At 43.3% G+C, this 18,069-nt stretch overlaps 1 protein-coding gene across 1 annotated transcript in view; it reads right to left on the reverse strand.

Annotated features, from left to right (window-relative positions):
* Window positions 1-18,069, reverse strand: part of nbas (NBAS subunit of NRZ tethering complex) — a 308,007-nt gene that overhangs the window by 36,343 nt on the left and 253,595 nt on the right. Inside the window, exons 46-49 of the mRNA XM_068028531.1 lie at window positions 17,421-17,623; window positions 9,600-9,689; window positions 9,307-9,502; window positions 7,856-7,959 (exon numbers count right to left, since the gene is read on the reverse strand). Coding sequence (XP_067884632.1) covers window positions 7,856-7,959; window positions 9,307-9,502; window positions 9,600-9,689; window positions 17,421-17,623 — 593 coding nt within the window. The remainder of the gene's footprint in view (window positions 1-7,855; window positions 7,960-9,306; window positions 9,503-9,599; window positions 9,690-17,420; window positions 17,624-18,069) is intronic.

The following is an 18,069-nucleotide window of genomic DNA, read 5'->3' on the forward strand; positions in this document are numbered from 1 at the left end:
CCAGCACTAGTGGCGCTGCTGGGACTAATAGGTGCCAGCCTGCTGATTGGCCAGCAGCTCAATGAGGCGAGACTTCCTCCCTCAAGCGGGTTGAAGTCCTGCCTCGGAACAATTAAAGCCTGGGGACCCGTAAAATGTGGGACAGATCCCCAGTCTAGGCGGAAGCAGGTTCGCCACCCTTCTTTACGTCGGTGGCCAGCTCCCTTCCGCCCAACATAAAATCCAGCCAAATGTTTCAGGTCTGTGACCGTTCTGATGAACTGGTTTGGTTTTAACATACACCACCTAGTGGCTACACTGAGAATGGCATTGCCAAAGGATTGGGAATAGATCACCTGGGTATGATGTATGAAGAATAAAGAAAGGTTGGAGGTAAGATTAGGGCTTAACACAGAGGCAATCATTTGAAACTGGAGGTCCAAAGTTTAGTCCTTGGGCGCCTTTACTTCAGATACAATTTCAACAGGCTCTGGCATACAAGTCTTTCACTGGCTTCATTCATTTGAGAAGGTGCACAAAAGATTTACAAGGATGACACTAGAGCTGAAACATTATTTCATTCTGCAGCTTCTCCGTCACTGTCAAAACTGTTCTGACGATGCCACCTTCCATATCATTGCTTCAGATATGTCTTCCTTTTTCCCCCCCCCAAGTGAAGATTTTCCTCCATTGTGGGTGGCAGGACCCCCGAACATGCTTGTCCTATTTCCTGCAATTCTGCTCTCACCCCTGCTCTTCCTTCTCCAGAACCAAGATGCGGTTCCCATTGTCCTCACCTTCCACCCCACCAGTCTCCACATTCAATGGATCATTTCCGACACCTCCAGCGTGAAGCAAACACATCTTTCACTCCTCTCTACAGCATTCTGAAGGGATCGCTCCTTCTGTGACACCCTGGTCCACTCTTCAATAACCCCCAGTACACCCTGCCCTTATCACAGTATGTTCTTATGCAAGTGCAGGAGATCCAACACTTGCCCTTTTACCTTCTCACCATCCAGAATTTCAAACATTCCTTGCAGGTGAAACGGTGATTTACTGTACTTCTTTCAATTTAATATATTGCATTTGCTGCCCACAATGTGGTCTCGTACACTGGGGAGACCAAACGCAGATTGGATAATCATTTTATGAAACATCTCCATTCAGCCCACAAGTGTAACCCTTGGTTTCCAGTTACTTGTCATTTTAATTCTCTACCCACTCCCACTATGACCATGGCCTCCCACACTGGTTCAATGAAGCTCAATGTAAGCTTGAGGAACAGCACCTCATCTTTTGATTGGGCACTTTAGTCTTCCGGACTCAATACTGAGTTCAACAATTTCAGATCATAACCACTGTTCCCACTTTTTTTGGATAGCAGCTGTTGGTAATGACTCTTCTTTCCCATTTTCACTTCCTCTAGACTCATCTTTTGTTTCTTTACTTATCCCATTACCATCCCCTTTTCACTTGCACCATTATCCTTTTGTCATTTAATTTATCCTTTTGTCATTTAATTTCTCCTACGTTTCACCTTATCACAGACCTTCCCTTTTGTTCATTCTTCTTAAAACTTGTTGCATTTCTTTTCCTTACATAACTTTTTCAGTTCTGATGAAAGATCAACCACCTGAAACGCTAACTAACTGTTTCTCTCGCCACAGTTGCTGCCTGACCTGGTATTTCCAGCATTTTCTATTTTGATTTCAGATTTCCAGCATCTGCAGCATTTTGTTTTTGTGAAAGAATGGATGAGAGTGGGGCTTTGAAATTACTTTGGGGGGGGAGGGTTGGGGGGTATTTTATGTAGGCGACAGGGATCTCGGCTGCCAGCTGAAGAGCGGCGAGAGTTCCATGTCCCCCCTTTGTGGGAAGGCCCGTCACATTATGGGCCAATCAGGCACTTAAGTGGACAGCGGTGGGCCTGCTCCAGGATTAAGGACCCTGGGGACAGAAGTCCTGCCAACCAGAGGCCGGCAGCTCTTTTACTGAGCAGTGCCACCACGGAGGTGGTGGTTGATGCCAGTAACACACCCATCTGATGGGATTGTCAAAGCAACAAGGCCACAGGTGAATCATGGCAGGAGGTGGGCGGGGCTTTGCAGGATGGGGGACGTAGGGGACAGAGTTGTGGGGGAGGGGTTCAGCAGCAAGGATGGCTCTCAGCAGCCCACCCCCACCCTGATGCTGGGTCCCTTAATCAGGCACTAACTGCCTTTGATCAAGGGACACACTCCACCACCACCATTACAACCACCACCACCAACACCCCCCCACCCTGGAAGCTGACAAGCATTGCACACAGCTTTGTTTGTTAAGCCCGTGTGGATACAAGCCCTCTCGCCACTGGGCTAATACCAGCAAAGGCTAAATGAGGCCCTTAATTGGGCATTAAATGCCCACCTAAGGGCCTCGATTGGTGACGGGGTGGAAAGGCAGTCCACGGATCTTCCCGCCACGAATTTAATTGGGGTGGAGGCAGGAAGTTGGCAGGGTCACCCCCCGCCTCTATCCCGCCTGATTAAATGCTCTCCCCGCCTCCAAACATGCTGCAAAGCTGAGCATAAAATTCGCAACCCCCACCCACCCACTACATTTCCAGCTTCCAAACAGTATGCAAATTTTCAATTACACTCCAAGGACAGTCAACCTTATCCAGTGCAATGTGGGGTAGAGGCCTGTAAGTCCACAATTTGACTTTTACCAATAATGCATTGGTACATGCACAAGAAACCCAATTGCAATTCACATAGCCTTTAGGCTAAAAATTGTTGCAGTACCTTTAGTGGTCTATTATCTATAGCTAGTGAAATCTGATCATTTCTACAGATTAATTCATGTAGTAGAGCTCTGAGTTAAATTTGTACTGTACAACTGAGGTTTCTGAACTTATCATAAAGGCTGCAGAAGACAACAGTTTTCAGATGCTTTAAACAAACAACACGTTTTCTGGATTCTAATTATGCACACACCATGTAACTAGAAAATTGCAGAACCAAAGGAACTCAGATAGGAAACATCAAGGGAATTCTAACAACACATTTTCTCCCTCTAGTGGTTGAAGTAGGTCTCCAAGTTCAACAGTCAAGTTAAGATTAAAAGTCTCCTGCAAATTGAATACCTTTAAATTATTAATTCTGCTAACTATTCATTACCGTCTCAACATCTGTGATTTCTTATAGTTCAAATGCTGTTTGCCTTAATGAAGTAGTCTAAATTTTGCAAGGGCTTATCTCCGAGCACCATTGCGATCCACCAAAACTTATACTTATAGTGCCTAGAAATTAATTAAATATGAAACTCTAATGTCCACTCAGCCTGACTAAGCGGATTACATACTCTCACACAAATCTCAGTAACTGTTGATAACACTGCCATGAGGTTGACTGAGATTTGCACTCCTTCACACGAGCCTGCAGTGGAAAATAATAAGTGAGGCATTTTGTTTGCACTATCAACTGAAAAATAAAAGGGTTAAGAGACATCTTGTTGCAGAATGTGAGGATGAGTGAATGAACAGGCGGGCAAGGAAAGGGAAGTGAGAGGGAACAGGAGGGAGGGAGAGTGTGTGTGGGAAGAAGGGAGAGAGCAAGCAAGAGAAGAAGAGGGCAAGCGAAAGCAGGAAAGAGACGAGTAAGGAGAGAGAGAAGTAAGGAGAGAGAGAGGGGAGCAAGGAGAGAGAGCGAGCGAGAGGAGCAAGGAGAGAGAGAGCGAGAGGAGCAAGGAGAGAGAGAGCGAGAGGAGCAAGGAGAGAGAGAGCGAGAGGAGCAAGGAGAGAGGAGCAAAGAGAGAGAGGGAGGAGCAAAGAAAGGGAGGAGCAAAGAGAAAGTGAGAGAGAGGAGCAAGGAGAAAGAGTGAGAGAGAGGAGCAAGGAGAAAGAGTGAGAGAGAGGAGCAAGGAGAAAGAGTGAGAGAGAGGAGCAAGGAGAAAGAGTGAGAGAGAGGAGCAAGGAAAGAGAGTGGGGAGGAGAGAGAGAGAGTGGGGAGGAGAGAGAGAGAGAGGGGAGGAGAGAGAGAGAGAGGGGAGGAGAGAGAGAGAGAGGGGAGGAGAGAGAGCGAGAGGGGAGGAGAGAGAGAGAGAGGGGAGGAGAGAGAGAGAGAGGGGAGGAGAGAGAGAGAGAGGGGAGGAGAGAGAGCGAGAGGGGAGGAGAGAGAGCGAGAGGGGAGGAGAGAGAGCGAGAGGGGAGCAGAGAGAGCGAGAGGGGAGGAGAGAGAGCGAGAGGGGAGGAGAGAGAGCGAGAGGGGAGGAGAGAGAGCGAGAGGGGAGGAGAGAGAGCGAGAGGGGAGGAGAGAGAGCGAGAGGGGAGGAGAGAGAGCGAGAGGGGAGGAGAGATAGCGAGAGGGGAGGAGAGATAGCGAGAGGGGAGCAAAGATAGCGAGAGGGGAGGAGAGATAGCGAGAGGGGAGCAAAGATAGCGAGAGGGGAGCAAAGATAGCGAGAGGGGAGCAAAGATAGCGAGAGGGGAGCAAAGATAGCGAGAGGGGAGCAAAGATAGCGAGAGGGGAGCAAAGATAGCGAGAGGGGAGCAAAGATAGCGAGAGGGGAGCAAAGATAGCGAGAGGGGAGCAAAGATAGCGAGAGGGGAGCAAAGATAGCGAGAGGGGAGCAAAGATAGCGAGAGGGGAGCAAAGATAGCGAGAGGGGAGCAAAGATAGCGAGAGGGGAGCAAAGATAGCGAGAGGGGAGCAAAGATAGCGAGAGGGGAGCAAAGATAGCGAGAGGGGAGCAAAGATAGCGAGAGGGGAGCAAAGATAGCGAGAGGGGAGCAAAGATAGCGAGAGGGGAGCAAAGATAGCGAGAGGGGAGCAAAGATAGCGAGAGGGGAGCAAAGATAGCGAGAGGGGAGCAAAGATAGCGAGAGGGGAGCAAAGATAGCGAGAGGGGAGCAAAGATAGCGAGAGGGGAGCAAAGATAGCGAGAGGGGAGCAAAGATAGCGAGAGGGGAGCAAAGATAGCGAGAGGGGAGCAAAGATAGCGAGAGGGGAGCAAAGATAGCGAGAGGGGAGCAAAGATAGCGAGAGGGGAGCAAAGATAGCGAGAGGGGAGCAAAGATAGCGAGAGGGGAGCAAAGATAGCGAGAGGGGAGCAAAGATAGCGAGAGGGGAGCAAAGATAGCGAGAGGGGAGCAAAGATAGCGAGAGGGGAGCAAAGATAGCGAGAGGGGAGCAAAGATAGCGAGAGGGGAGCAAAGATAGCGAGAGGGGAGCAAAGATAGCGAGAGGGGAGCAAAGATAGCGAGAGGGGAGCAAAGATAGCGAGAGGGGAGCAAAGATAGCGAGAGGGGAGCAAAGATAGCGAGAGGGGAGCAAAGATAGCGAGAGGGGAGCAAAGATAGCGAGAGGGGAGCAAAGATAGCGAGAGGGGAGCAAAGATAGCGAGAGGGGAGCAAAGATAGCGAGAGGGGAGCAAAGATAGCGAGAGGGGAGCAAAGATAGCGAGAGGGGAGCAAAGATAGCGAGAGGGGAGCAAAGATAGCGAGAGGGGAGCAAAGATAGCGAGAGGGGAGCAAAGATAGCGAGAGGGGAGCAAAGATAGCGAGAGGGGAGCAAAGATAGCGAGAGGGGAGCAAAGGTAGCGAGAGGGGAGCAAAGGTAGCGAGAGGGGAGCAAAGGTAGCGAGAGGGGAGCAAAGGTAGCGAGAGGGGAGCAAAGGTAGCGAGAGGGGAGCAAAGATAGCGAGAGGGGAGCAAAGATAGCGAGAGGGGAGCAAAGATAGCGAGAGGGGAGCAAAGATAGCGAGAGGGGAGCAAAGATAGCGAGAGGGGAGCAAAGATAGCGAGAGGGGAGCAAAGATAGCGAGAGGGGAGCAAAGATAGCGAGAGGGGAGCAAAGATAGCGAGAGGGGAGCAAAGATAGCGAGAGGGGAGCAAAGATAGCGAGAGGGGAGCAAAGATAGCGAGAGGGGAGCAAAGATAGCGAGAGGGGAGCAAAGATAGCGAGAGGGGAGCAAAGATAGCGAGAGGGGAGCAAAGATAGCGAGAGGGGAGCAAAGATAGCGAGAGGGGAGCAAAGATAGCGAGAGGGGAGCAAAGATAGCGAGAGGGGAGCAAAGATAGCGAGAGGGGAGCAAAGATAGCGAGAGGGGAGCAAAGATAGCGAGAGGGGAGCAAAGATAGCGAGCATAGAGCGAGCATAGAGCGAGAGAGATAGAGAGAGATAGAGAGAGATAGAGAGAGATAGAGAGAGATAGAGAGAGATAGAGAGAGATAGAGAGAGATAGAGAGAGATAGAGAGAGATAGAGAGAGTTAGAGAGAGTTAGAGAGAGTTAGAGAGAGTTAGAGAGAGTTAGAGAGAGTTAGAGAGAGCGAGAGCGAGAGAGAGAAAGGAGATTGTCGTTGGGTCAAAATCATGTAACTCCCTTCCTAACAGCACTGGAGGTGTAACTATCTCACATGGACTGCTGCGGTGCAAGAAGGCAGCTCACCGCCACTTTCTCAAGGGCAATTAGGGATGGGAAATAAATGCTGGCCTGGCCAGCGATGCCCACATCCCAGGAACGAATAAAAAAAAGATTTCTAATTAAAGCTCCAGGCAACAAATTCCTATTTGTTTTCAAACTGGGATTTTCCAAATATAAGAAAAACTAAATTACACATTTGGCGTGCTAGTTCTCAATTCTGTGGCTCATCAATGACATGAGTAAAAGACATCCTGAAGCAGTAGGCATGTTAATGAGATGAAGTAGTTGCAGAACAGAAAATTACTTAATAAGTGTCATCCACAGCAGGCATGACTTTGCAGTACGAATTGAGAAGAAAAAAGCTAACTAGTTGCATTTTAACAGATTGTAAATTGAGAACCTCAGATCTGATGAATACGAAAACAAATAAATCTACTGCACATATGTAAAAGCTTAGAAGTTAATGATCATATTTTGATTTAAAAAATGCTTTGAGTCTAGTTTTGATTAAAGGTCGCATAGAACAGCTCTCACAGTCTGTTGAATGTACTGCTGGAAAATGGAATCTTGAGTTTCCTAGACATAACATGATAAATTTTTCTGCAACAGAGCAACATATAGTTTAGAACAGTTTGGATTTAGGTTGAGCTCATGTTTAGTCTCAGGTTAAAAAAATCCTAATCCGTATATCCTAACATTTATTTTTACATAGCCAATAACTTTCACATGGTAAGATTTACAAGGGGAACAAAATGGTTCTCTGAAACTATGAAATTAAAAAAAACATCCATTTTAACTGATATGTTGATTCACTTTTCTTCTGTAACACGATACTACATAAGCACCATTACTATCAATTCATAGAATCATAGAATGGTTATAGCATAGAAGGAGGCCATTCATGTCCATGCCAGCTAGCTAGTCCCACTCCCCTGCCATTCCCCCACAGCCCTGCAAATTTTTTCTCTTCAGATATTTATCTAATTCCCTTTTGAAAGCCATGATTGAACCTGCCTCCACCACACTTTCAGGCAGTGCATTCCAGATCCTAAGCACTTGCAGCATAAAAAAAACTTTTCCTCACATCGCTGTTGCTTCTTTTGCCAATCATCTTATTTTCTGGTTCGCGATCCTTCACAAGAACACAAGAATTAGAAGGAGTAGGCCATTCCACCCCTCGAGCCTGCTCCGCCATTCAATAAGATCATGGCTGATCTGATTGTGGCCTCTACTCCGCTTTCCTGTCTGCCCCCCTTGACTACCTTGCTGATCAAAACTCTAACTCAGCCTTCAATATATTAAATGACCCAACCTCCACTGCACTCTGGGGAAGAGAATTCCAGACTAACAAACCTCAGAGAAAAAAAATTCTCCTCATCTCAGTCTTAAATGATTTTTAAACATCCTTAATTAACAGAGCTACCCCAACCACCTTTTGCTAGCGTCCTGCCCTTCCGAAATGTCAAATACCTTTGAATATTAAGGTCCCAGCTTTGGCCACCTTGCAACAATGGAAACAGTTTCTTCCTGTCGAGATCCGTCACGATTTTGAACATCTCTATCAAATCTCTTCTCTAAAGAGAACAGCCTTAGCTTTGTCAACCCATCCTCGTAACCGAAGTCTCTCATCCCCGGAACCATTCTCATAAATCTTTTTTGCACCCTCTCCAATGTCTTCACATCTTTCCTAAAGCGTGTTGCCCAGAATTGGACACAATACTCCAGTTGAGGCCAACGCAGTGTTTTATAACTGTTCACCATAATTTCCTTGCTTTTGTAATGTGCGCCTCTATTTATAAAGCCCAGGATTCTGTATGCCTTATTAACTGCTTTCTCAACCTGTCCTGTGACCTTCAACGACTTGTGCACATATACACTGAGATTCCTTTGCTCCTGCACCCTCTTCAGAATTGTATCCTTTATTTTATATTGCCTTTCCTCATTCTTCCTACCTTAATGTATCAATTCTCTGCATTAAATTGCATCTGCCACATGTCTGCCTATTCCACCAACCTGTCTATGTTCTCTTGAAGTCTATCACAATCCTCCTCACAGTTCACAATACTTCCAAGTTTTGTGTCATCTGCAAATTTTGAAATTGTGCCGTGCACACCCAAGTCTAGGTCATGAAAATAGATCAAGAAAAGCAGCGATCCTAATACTGACCCCTGGGGAATCCCACTATATACCTTCCTCCAGTCTGAAAAAATGTTCACCACTACTGTTTCCTGGCACTCAACCAACCTCATATCCACGCTGCCAATGTTGCTTTTATTCCATGGGCTTCAACTTCGCTGATGAAGTGCCACATAACAGGCTTGTCAAACCCCTTTTGGCAGTCCATGTACACCATAACAACCCTCCCTGTTGCCCTTAGTAAATCCATTCTGGCTTTCCTTAATTAATTCTTATTCGTCCAAGTGACTGTTAATTTTGTCTTGCATTATCGTTTCTAAAAGCTTTCCCACCACCAATGTTAAACTGACTCGTCTATAGTCGCTTGCCTTGTAAAATGAGGCTCCCTCCCTGCAGGCTTGAGGGGGTCCCTCCTTCATGGGCAATCTGTAGCCCATGGACTAACCCCACCAGCAAAGCCTCCACCTCCATGGATCCCTCTCCCCCTGGACTTCAAACCCACCCTCTCACCCCCCTCACTGGGGCTTCTGGACTGGTTCCGATGACCCTGCCTCACTTACCTGAGGTCGGGGTGCCCGTGCTGGGCCAGGTTCAATGCCTCTGCAGTATTGGCAGTGGTCACTGCTAGCTGCCAAAAGGCCAAGGTGGGATCTCTCACCTTTTCGGCCCGGCACCAGGGGTCCTGCCTCCTACGCAATTTTCAGTCCATTATATCTTTAAAATAATTTTCTTAACACAATTACAAATTATAAAACAAACACACACAACGTATAGATAAAAGTTACCTGTTTCTCCGGCCAGCACACTTTCAGAACAGCTTGAGTTCTGAAGAGCACAAGTAACTTGCTGTCCTCATCACTAAGGTCAAATGCCTGCTCAAGAACTTGCAGAATATAAATACGAGGCTTTACAGGAAAATCTGCATCACTGCAAAAAGGTCTCAGCCATGTCAAGAGATCATCCGAAGATACAAGAGTTCCCCTAAATTACAGAACAGAATTTATTATTTTTGCTAATAGATTAAAATAAAAGCTTTTTATGGGTGTCTTAGCATCTTTAATGTAAAAGATGTACTTACCCATCCACAACATTGGAATGCACTGATGTGACAATACCTTCAAGAACCTGAAGTGGATCCTTTTCTGAAAGAACATCTGTACTGGTACCACTGTTATAAAACCAACAAGAGGATAAGTGAATGGAACTGTCTGTTTCATTTATCAATGGGAATTTGGATCAATCAGGTATGGTAGTGTAGTGTTATGTTACAGGACTCATAATAGAGGCCTGAACTAGTAAACCAGAGAACATGAATTCAAATCCAATTTGAATTAAAAGCTTGTGTCAGTAAAAAGAAAAGCAACCATGAAAGCTAGTGGTTGGTGTAAAAACCCAACTGACCTACTAATTACGTTCAGGGAAGGAAACCTACGGTCATTCTGGCCTATTTGGAACACTATCCCACACCAATGTAGTTGGCTTTTAATTGTCCTCAGAAGTAGCCTAATAAGCCACTCAGTTGTACAGGGGAACTAAGGATGGACAATAAATGCTAGTGATGCCCAGATCCCTAGAATGGAAATAAAAATTATCCATTGTGATCCGTACCAACTACTTTTTTTAACCTTCAAAACTTTGTACTGACTGTCATGATAACTTATGCAAGTGCCACTCTCTCAAATCCATTAGCAGGTCTTTCTTCTTCCCATGCTCTCTAGTTTTCCAAAAATATTCCTTAGTCCAAGCCCAGGCATCCGCAGCAACATTTTTGTGCAAATGCTATTGCTTCCAAACCCGTCAAACCTCCTTAAACAAATGTATGTAATGCACAGAGGGTCTGCATGCCAATTATTTTCCTCTCGGGATCTAAACCTGAATCAACTGATATAATTGTAGGCCTTCCTATGCTGGCTGGACAGTTCCAAATAAATCAGCTTGTCTAATCTCATGCCAGTTCCAAATGGGTGCAAACAACAGGACAAAAAAAGAATTGATCCAAAAATGGTGTGTCCAGAGCACACCCTTGCATTCCAGAGGTATGTATCACTGAATTGGGTGAGTAGTCACAAATGCTCAATCACATAGTGCCATAGTGGAAGCAAAATATAGTCTACTGAGTTGCAAACTGCACATACGTTATTCTGATATGCAGGTGCTTTTGACGTAACAGCAAAAGCATGAAATGAGATTAACTTTTAAGCTTCAATTTGCAGTTTTTTTCACTTAACAACTCAAATAACGGATGTAAAATCCCATAATTTTTCCTCATTTCACTAACCAAGGCTGTATCCCTTCCAGTTTCCTGCCTGTGAGCTGGCACATCTTACAATATTCAAATAGCACTTTAGATTAATGACTGGGATTGAACATTACTGCACCATATGGTGGCCTAAGGTCACAGTGATAATATCAACTTACAAGCTGTAAAAGAAAGTACATGGTCAGACATCTTGATACAGAAATTTGAACTATTTGGCTATGTCACTTCAGACCAAGTTGGTCATTTTCAGCAGGTATAAATACTTAATATAGTGAAGGGAATTGTTAGAATAGATGGGGAATGACTTTCTCTGTGGTAGAGGAACCCAGAACAAGGGAACATCATCTTAGAATCCGTTAAGCCAATTAAAACCAAACCTAGGAAAAACTTTTAATTCACACAAAAAAATTGTAAAAATGTGGAACACAGTGCCCTAGAAGGTTATAGATGGGAAGTCAATTAAGATGTTTACGAGAGAGGTGTTTACTTGGGAAATTAAGGTGGTAAGGAATATTGACAAAAGGCAAGGCTTAAAAATAAATAGATCTTCAATGGGTAACAAAATTAGTGGAAAGGCTTGTTGCTGTACTCCTGTTCCTATGCTGGCAAGGAGCTGTGAAGGTCGTGGTCAACTGTGGGTTCTATCGCACATGTACTAAACTGTGCTTTCCCTCCTTGCAGAGCAGCCCATGTAACAGGCATGCTCCTAATGCTACCAAGCAGCCACTCCTGGCAATGCTGTCCAATACCAGTTGCCACTTACAACCAAGTTTCATATCATGGATGCTTGGGTGAGATAGCAAAGAGTGATCGATGCTTGTGGAACGATATAAGGGAGTGGGGGGGGACCTTACTTCAAAGGGTGAAAAGATCATACCCTGAATTGACTTTACAGCCCTTTAGAGATCCAGTGTCAGTGGCCTATACATGGTCCATTTTTAAACATGCATGGAGTTGGAACTCACATAGGGGAGTGATTTAAGATATAAAATTCCATCTTATCTAAATTAACAAGTTAGAAGAGACCCAAAAAGGTAAAATTAATAAAGCATGCGGTAGCGCACTTTCGGCATAAGATTGGCAGGTTGGAGTTTAATCCAAAAGTAAAGGAACTAACTGGTAGATGAACAAACAAATTTAGGGCTTCAGTACATAAATTGTTAAATGCTAGTTTGCAAATACAAAAATAAATCAAAAGCCTAATAAGCTGTAGGGCTTCCGAATATAAAAGCAAAGGAGTATTACTCCCATATACATCCACTACTGCAGTTAGCAAAGGCACAGGTGAAACCTTCAGTAGGTTACACTCAGTCTTAGTAGTGAGTATGTTACAGAAGGAATAGTTCCTCAAAAATAGTAAATTTAGTCTAGCTCTTATTTACATTGATTTTTTTTTAAATTTGGGATTGTTACCGCATTGTAACATCTTTTTACATATGGAATCATGATGCCAAATCTCTACCTCCTACAGGGAGAGACCGTTCAGTGCTTCCTTCTTGATACGCTGTGTCATGATGTCAATAAAAAGCAACCTAGGATATCTTCATCGAAAACAAAGAGACAGCAACTTAGTACTGCCTGAGCTCTGATCCTAAGCCAGTCAAATCTGGGAAACCAAGCTACTAACAGGGCATGCGATGAATCCAAATAATAGCGTGCATCCCTGAGGTTAGGTAGCCCTGGTTTGGTTCCCAGACTGATCTGAAGGCAGAAAATCCAACTGTAGTGGCCATTTGTGTTTTTTGACACACACCTCAGGCATACAGCTGACAACTGAGAATCTCACACTTAGGATTACATGGCAATAATGACTGCACTTCAAAGTAATTAACTGTATGTAAAGTGCTTTGGGACATTCTAAGAGATATCATAAAGCACTTTATAAATAGACATTCTGTTTAATTTGTTCAATGCTGCAAGTTTTGCCTTAGTCCTTAGCCTGAAGGTGGCAGTATGAAGACAAGTAATAATATGAGTATTAAAACAGCGAATAATAAAACATTAAAGTAATTTGAAGCCATGCCATGTCAGAAAGAGAAACTAGCGGGGTGGAAGGAGAACTTTTTTTTAATGGAGATTAGGCTTCTTTCAAAAAGGAATACGATTAAAGTAATAAATCTAACTTTTGCTGTTGAACATGGATGTGCAAGGGAACCACAGCTGCAAATTCCCTTTCACCTGAATGTGGGCAGAACCTTAAGATTAATTTGAGCTTAAATTTACCCAAATTAATTTTAAAGGTTTCATATAGCATAAAATTCCATATGCTATACCTTCATGCCAGTTTTTTTGATAATTTTATGCAGGAATATGATGTATACAGGTAAAGAAAACCACTCATGAGCTGAACAAAACATCTACGGTAATTTATGTCCTTGAGGTAAGCCCTGTAGTTAGAAAAACTGCTTTGCTGGACTGAAATAGTGTCAACTAACGATAATCCTCTCTCTGCATAGAGCCTTTCTACATGGAAGCGTGGGCTGCAGATTTAGTCCTATAATGTTATGGCCCAACATCTGCCTTCAATTCCCATCCAACAAGGCATTGCACTCAAAGTGGAGCTGTGCAAAATTATCACTTAAATCTTCAATGCTGTGTGTCACTGAATAAAATCAAACTTTAATACAGCACAGATGAAAACTTCTATAAAAATGTATATTTAAATCATGAAGCTTGATCCAAATTAGAAGTCTCTGGAGGTCAAAACAATACCATGTGTATAAACCGAATGGTACCCAAATCAGTTCATTTTTTAATCCTTTCACAGGATGTGGGCATCGCTGGCTAGTCCAGTATTTATTGCCCATCCCTAATTGGCCTCAAGAAGATGGTGGTGAGTTGCCTTCTTGAACTGCTGCAGTCCACGTGGTGTCAGTACACCCACAATGCTGTCAGGAAGGGAGTTTCACGATTTTGACCCAGCGACAGTGAAAGAATGGTGATATAGTTCCCAGCCAGGATGGTGTGTGGTTTGGAAGCGAGCTTGCAGGTGATGGCATTCCCTGTCCCTCTAGGTGGTAGGGATCACAGGTTTGGAAGGTGCTGTCGGGGGAGTCTTGGTGCGCTGCTGCAGTGCATCTTGTAGATGGTACACACTGTTGCCACTGCGTGTCGGTGGTGGAGGGAGTGAACGTTGAAGGTGATGAATGGGGTGCAAATCAAGTGGGCTGCTTTGTCCTGGATGGTGTCAAGCTTCCAGAGTGTTATTGGAGCTGCACCCATCCAGGCAAGTGGAGAGTATTTCATCACACTCCTGACTTGTGCTTTGTAGATGGTGGACAGGCATTGGGGAGACAGGTGGTCAGATTTTCCGCAGAATTCCAAACCTCTGACCTGCTCTTGTAGTCACAGTACTTATATGGCTGGTCCAGTTCAGTTTCTGGTCAATGGGAACCCAGAGGATGTTGATAGTGGGGGATTCAGCGATGGTAATGCCATTGAATGTCAATGTTGGATTCTATCTTGTGGAGATGGTCACTGCCCGGCACTTGTGTGGCCCAATGTACCTTCCCACTTATCAGTCCAAGCCTGGATGCTGCCCAAGTTTTGTTGCATATGGACACGGACTGCCTCAGTATATGAGGAGTCGCGAATGTTGCTGAACATTGTGCAATCATCAGTGAACATCCCCACTTCTGACCTTATGATGGAGGGAAGATCATTGATGCAGCAGCTGAAGATAGTTATATTACTCAGTTATAACTGGGTATGTTATTTGCGTTCTAACTGAGGACAAAGGTGTCTTTTTTATTTTCATTCATGGGATGTGGGCAGCATTTATCGCCCATCCCTATAATGAGCGGCCTGCTGGGCCATTTCAGAAGGCACTTTTAAGATTCAATCACATTGTATGGATGTGGAGTCACATACAGGCTAGATCAGGTAAGGACAGCAGATTTCCTTTTCTAAAGGACATTAGTGAACCAGATAGGATTTTACGACAATCTGGTCACCATTACTGATACTAGCTTTTTAATTCCCGATTTAATTAATTGATGGAATTTAAATTACCTAGCAGCCATGGTAGGATTTGAACTCACTGACGCTGCAGTTGGAGGACCCCTGCACAAAAATAGAGAAACTAGAGGTGATAATATGTTGCAGGGAAATAGATATTGTCGGGATTACTGAGACACAGCTAGAGAGAGATCCGGACTGGGAAATAAACATCGAAGGGTATAATATATAGAACAGAGATAAAGTGGGGAAGGTGGAGTAGTTGTACTTGTTAGAGATAACATAATGGCTGTAGGGAAAAGTAATGCAGCCATCAATAAGACACAAATAGAATCCATATGGATGGAGATAAAAGGTAGAAAAAGGATCAATCACAGTCACAGAGGTTGTTAACAGACCATCGAAATAGTCGAAGGGAGGTCAAGGAAGACATAAGCAAACAATTTAAGGAAATGAGAAAAAATAAATCATAGGGAATTTCAACTACAGTGAAATTAATTGGTTAGAAAAGTCAGGCAAAGGGGATAAGGGAATGGAGTTCTTACAATGCGTACAGGACACAGGCAGCAATAGCGAAATGGCAGAAATATTAAACAATTACTATGCTTCTGTGTTTACAAGGGAAACAGATCAGGTGGACATGACATCAGAAGATGAGATTAGAAATGATAGAGAATAAAACTCTTGGTCCAGAGGATTGCATCTGTGCATTTTAAAATAATATAGGGAAGAGACAGCAGAAACACTAATACACATATTACACATAATTTATTAGAGAAAGGTGTTGTGCCAAAAGACTGGTGGATACCTAACATTATACCTATATTTAAGAAGAATATTTGCAGGGAACAATAGGCCCCTCAGTTTAACATTGTAGTAGGAGAAATAATGGAAACCCTACTCAAAGAGAAAACAGAAAAACATCTGGAAACCAAAAATATAATAATGAATGGTCAACATGGATTTCAAAAAGGAAAGTCTTGTTTGCTCAACCTCATTGAATTCTTTGTGAAGAGGTAGGAGAGAGAATAGACAAGGATAGTGCAGTAGATGCAATATACCTAGACTTCTAAAACACCTTCGATAAGGCACCACATAATAGACTAATGAATAAGGTCAGAGCTTGTGAGTGTGAGGGCAAGTAGCAGAATGGATAGCTAGCTGACTGCAAGACAAAAAGCAGAGAATAAGAGCAAAGGGTAGCTATACAGAGTGGCAGAAGATGGGAAGTGGGGTCCCACAAGGATCAGTGCTGGGACCAATGTTATCTATAATTTATATCAACAATTTAGACTTCGGAATCAAAAACACAATTTCTAAATTTGCGAATTACACCAAAATGGAAGTGTCAGATATTAAAATTTGGTAAGAAAAATAAGGAGGTCACATATTACTTTGAAAATAAGAATCTAAATGGGGTACTGGAGCAAAGGGATTTGGGAGTACAAATCCCTAAATCCCCAAATGCTGTGATGCAGGTTAATAAGACCATAATAAAAGAAACGTTTATTTCTTGAATGATAGAATTGAAAAGTAGAGAGGTTATGTTAAACTTATATTGAATCCTAGTTAGACCACAAATGGAGAACCATGAATAGTTCTGGTCACCATATTATAAGAACAATACAGAGGCACTGGAGAAGGTGCAAAAATGTTTCACAAGGATGATACCAGAATGTGAGGTCATACCCATTAGAAAAGGATGAACAAGCTGGATCTCTTTTCCCTTGAAAAGGGATGGCTGAGGGCTGACTTAATGGAGGTCTTTAAAATTATGAAAGGTTTTGTTAAGAGTAGACAGATAGTATTTCTACTTGTGGGCAGGAGCAAAACTAGAGGCCATCCACATAAAGATAATTGCCAAGAAATCAAGTAGAGAATTCGTAAGAAACTTCCTTGCTGATGGAGGTGAGAATGTGGAACTCGCTACCACAGGAAGTAGTTGAGGCAAATAGTATAAATGCATTTAAAGTGAATCTAGATAAGCATATGATGAAGAAGGGGGTTACGTGATAGAGTGAGATGAGGAAAGATGGGAAGAGGCTCAAGTGGAGCATAAACATTGGCACAGACTGGTTGGGCCAAATGGCCTATTTCTGTGTTGTATATTTATGTCATTCTATGTAATGATTACTGCAAATTCAACAGGATTGGAAATAAGATTATGTCCCCAATAACTCTCCCCTTAGATTTAAAAGTAAAGTAAGTAAAGCAATCAGAACTAGGCATTCAGAGATTTTAATCATTAAGCCAGTCTTTGCTTAAAGCTTTTTATATTACTTTCATCTATTTGCATTTAAATTAACAGCAAATTCTGACACACTGTTCTGGTTAAACTTAGCACTGCCTCCAGTAGCTCCAGTCATAGAACATTACAGTAGAAAAAATGAAAATCCCCAGGAGAATTTAAGAAAGCAAGGAGAGAAAAATCAACAACATTAAATGGCGCAATGCAGATTAAACAGGAGTAATGCAGAAATCATGATTTAAAAAATGATGAAAATCCTGTTATCCTATTTGATTCTAAAACAAATGATCCATTATGCAGTACAGCATTAATAAAGACTACAAGGATTGCTCTGGGCCAGAGAGTAAAGGCAGCAAAATTCTCCATGTACAGAAATATTAATTGGCTTGAGCTAATTAATTCAGAACACCAAAATGTACATGATGCAAGCCTACCTTAGTATATTTATTACTCTCTGTACAGCATCATGTACGACAGCCTTAGGGGATATGGCTTGAGATTCAACAGCAACTAGCAGCATCTGCTGCATCATATCGAGAGGCTGTCCATCTAGAACCATAGTAACTGCCAGGTCGTGCAGTTTAACAGTCTCAGATCTCGAAAGGTCATATAGATGATAGTATTTTTGGAATAGGTCCTGAAAAATAAAAAAAATTTAAGTTTTAAAAATATAATAGAGTTTTGATTAAAGGTTTAACCATTAACATATCTTCTCCAGAAACCACTGGACCTGCTGTGAATTTCCAACATTTTCTTGTTTTCCTCCAATTTGGACCCACACTCTTCATCAAAAGATTTTGTGGAGGCTTTTTCATCCAGCGAGAGGGCAGATGGGCCTCAGTTAGGGCTGACAGGATCTCAACTCAGGTAGATGGGCTCATCGTTCTGAACAATGATACCAGTGATAGTGCACTTCAGTATTGTACGGAGTACGAGCCTGGATTATGTCTCTGGAATGGAGCTTGAATCCAGGACCTTCTAACTCAGAGCCAAGAGTGCTACCACCAGAGCCAAGCTATTGTGGTTTTATTATAATAGTTTTAAAGTCAATGCAGCTGTGCTAAAAAGGGCCAGGTCTAGTAT

The sequence above is a fragment of the Heterodontus francisci genome, chromosome 3, assembly GCF_036365525.1.
Source record: "Heterodontus francisci isolate sHetFra1 chromosome 3, sHetFra1.hap1, whole genome shotgun sequence".
NCBI lineage: Eukaryota > Metazoa > Chordata > Chondrichthyes > Heterodontiformes > Heterodontidae > Heterodontus > Heterodontus francisci.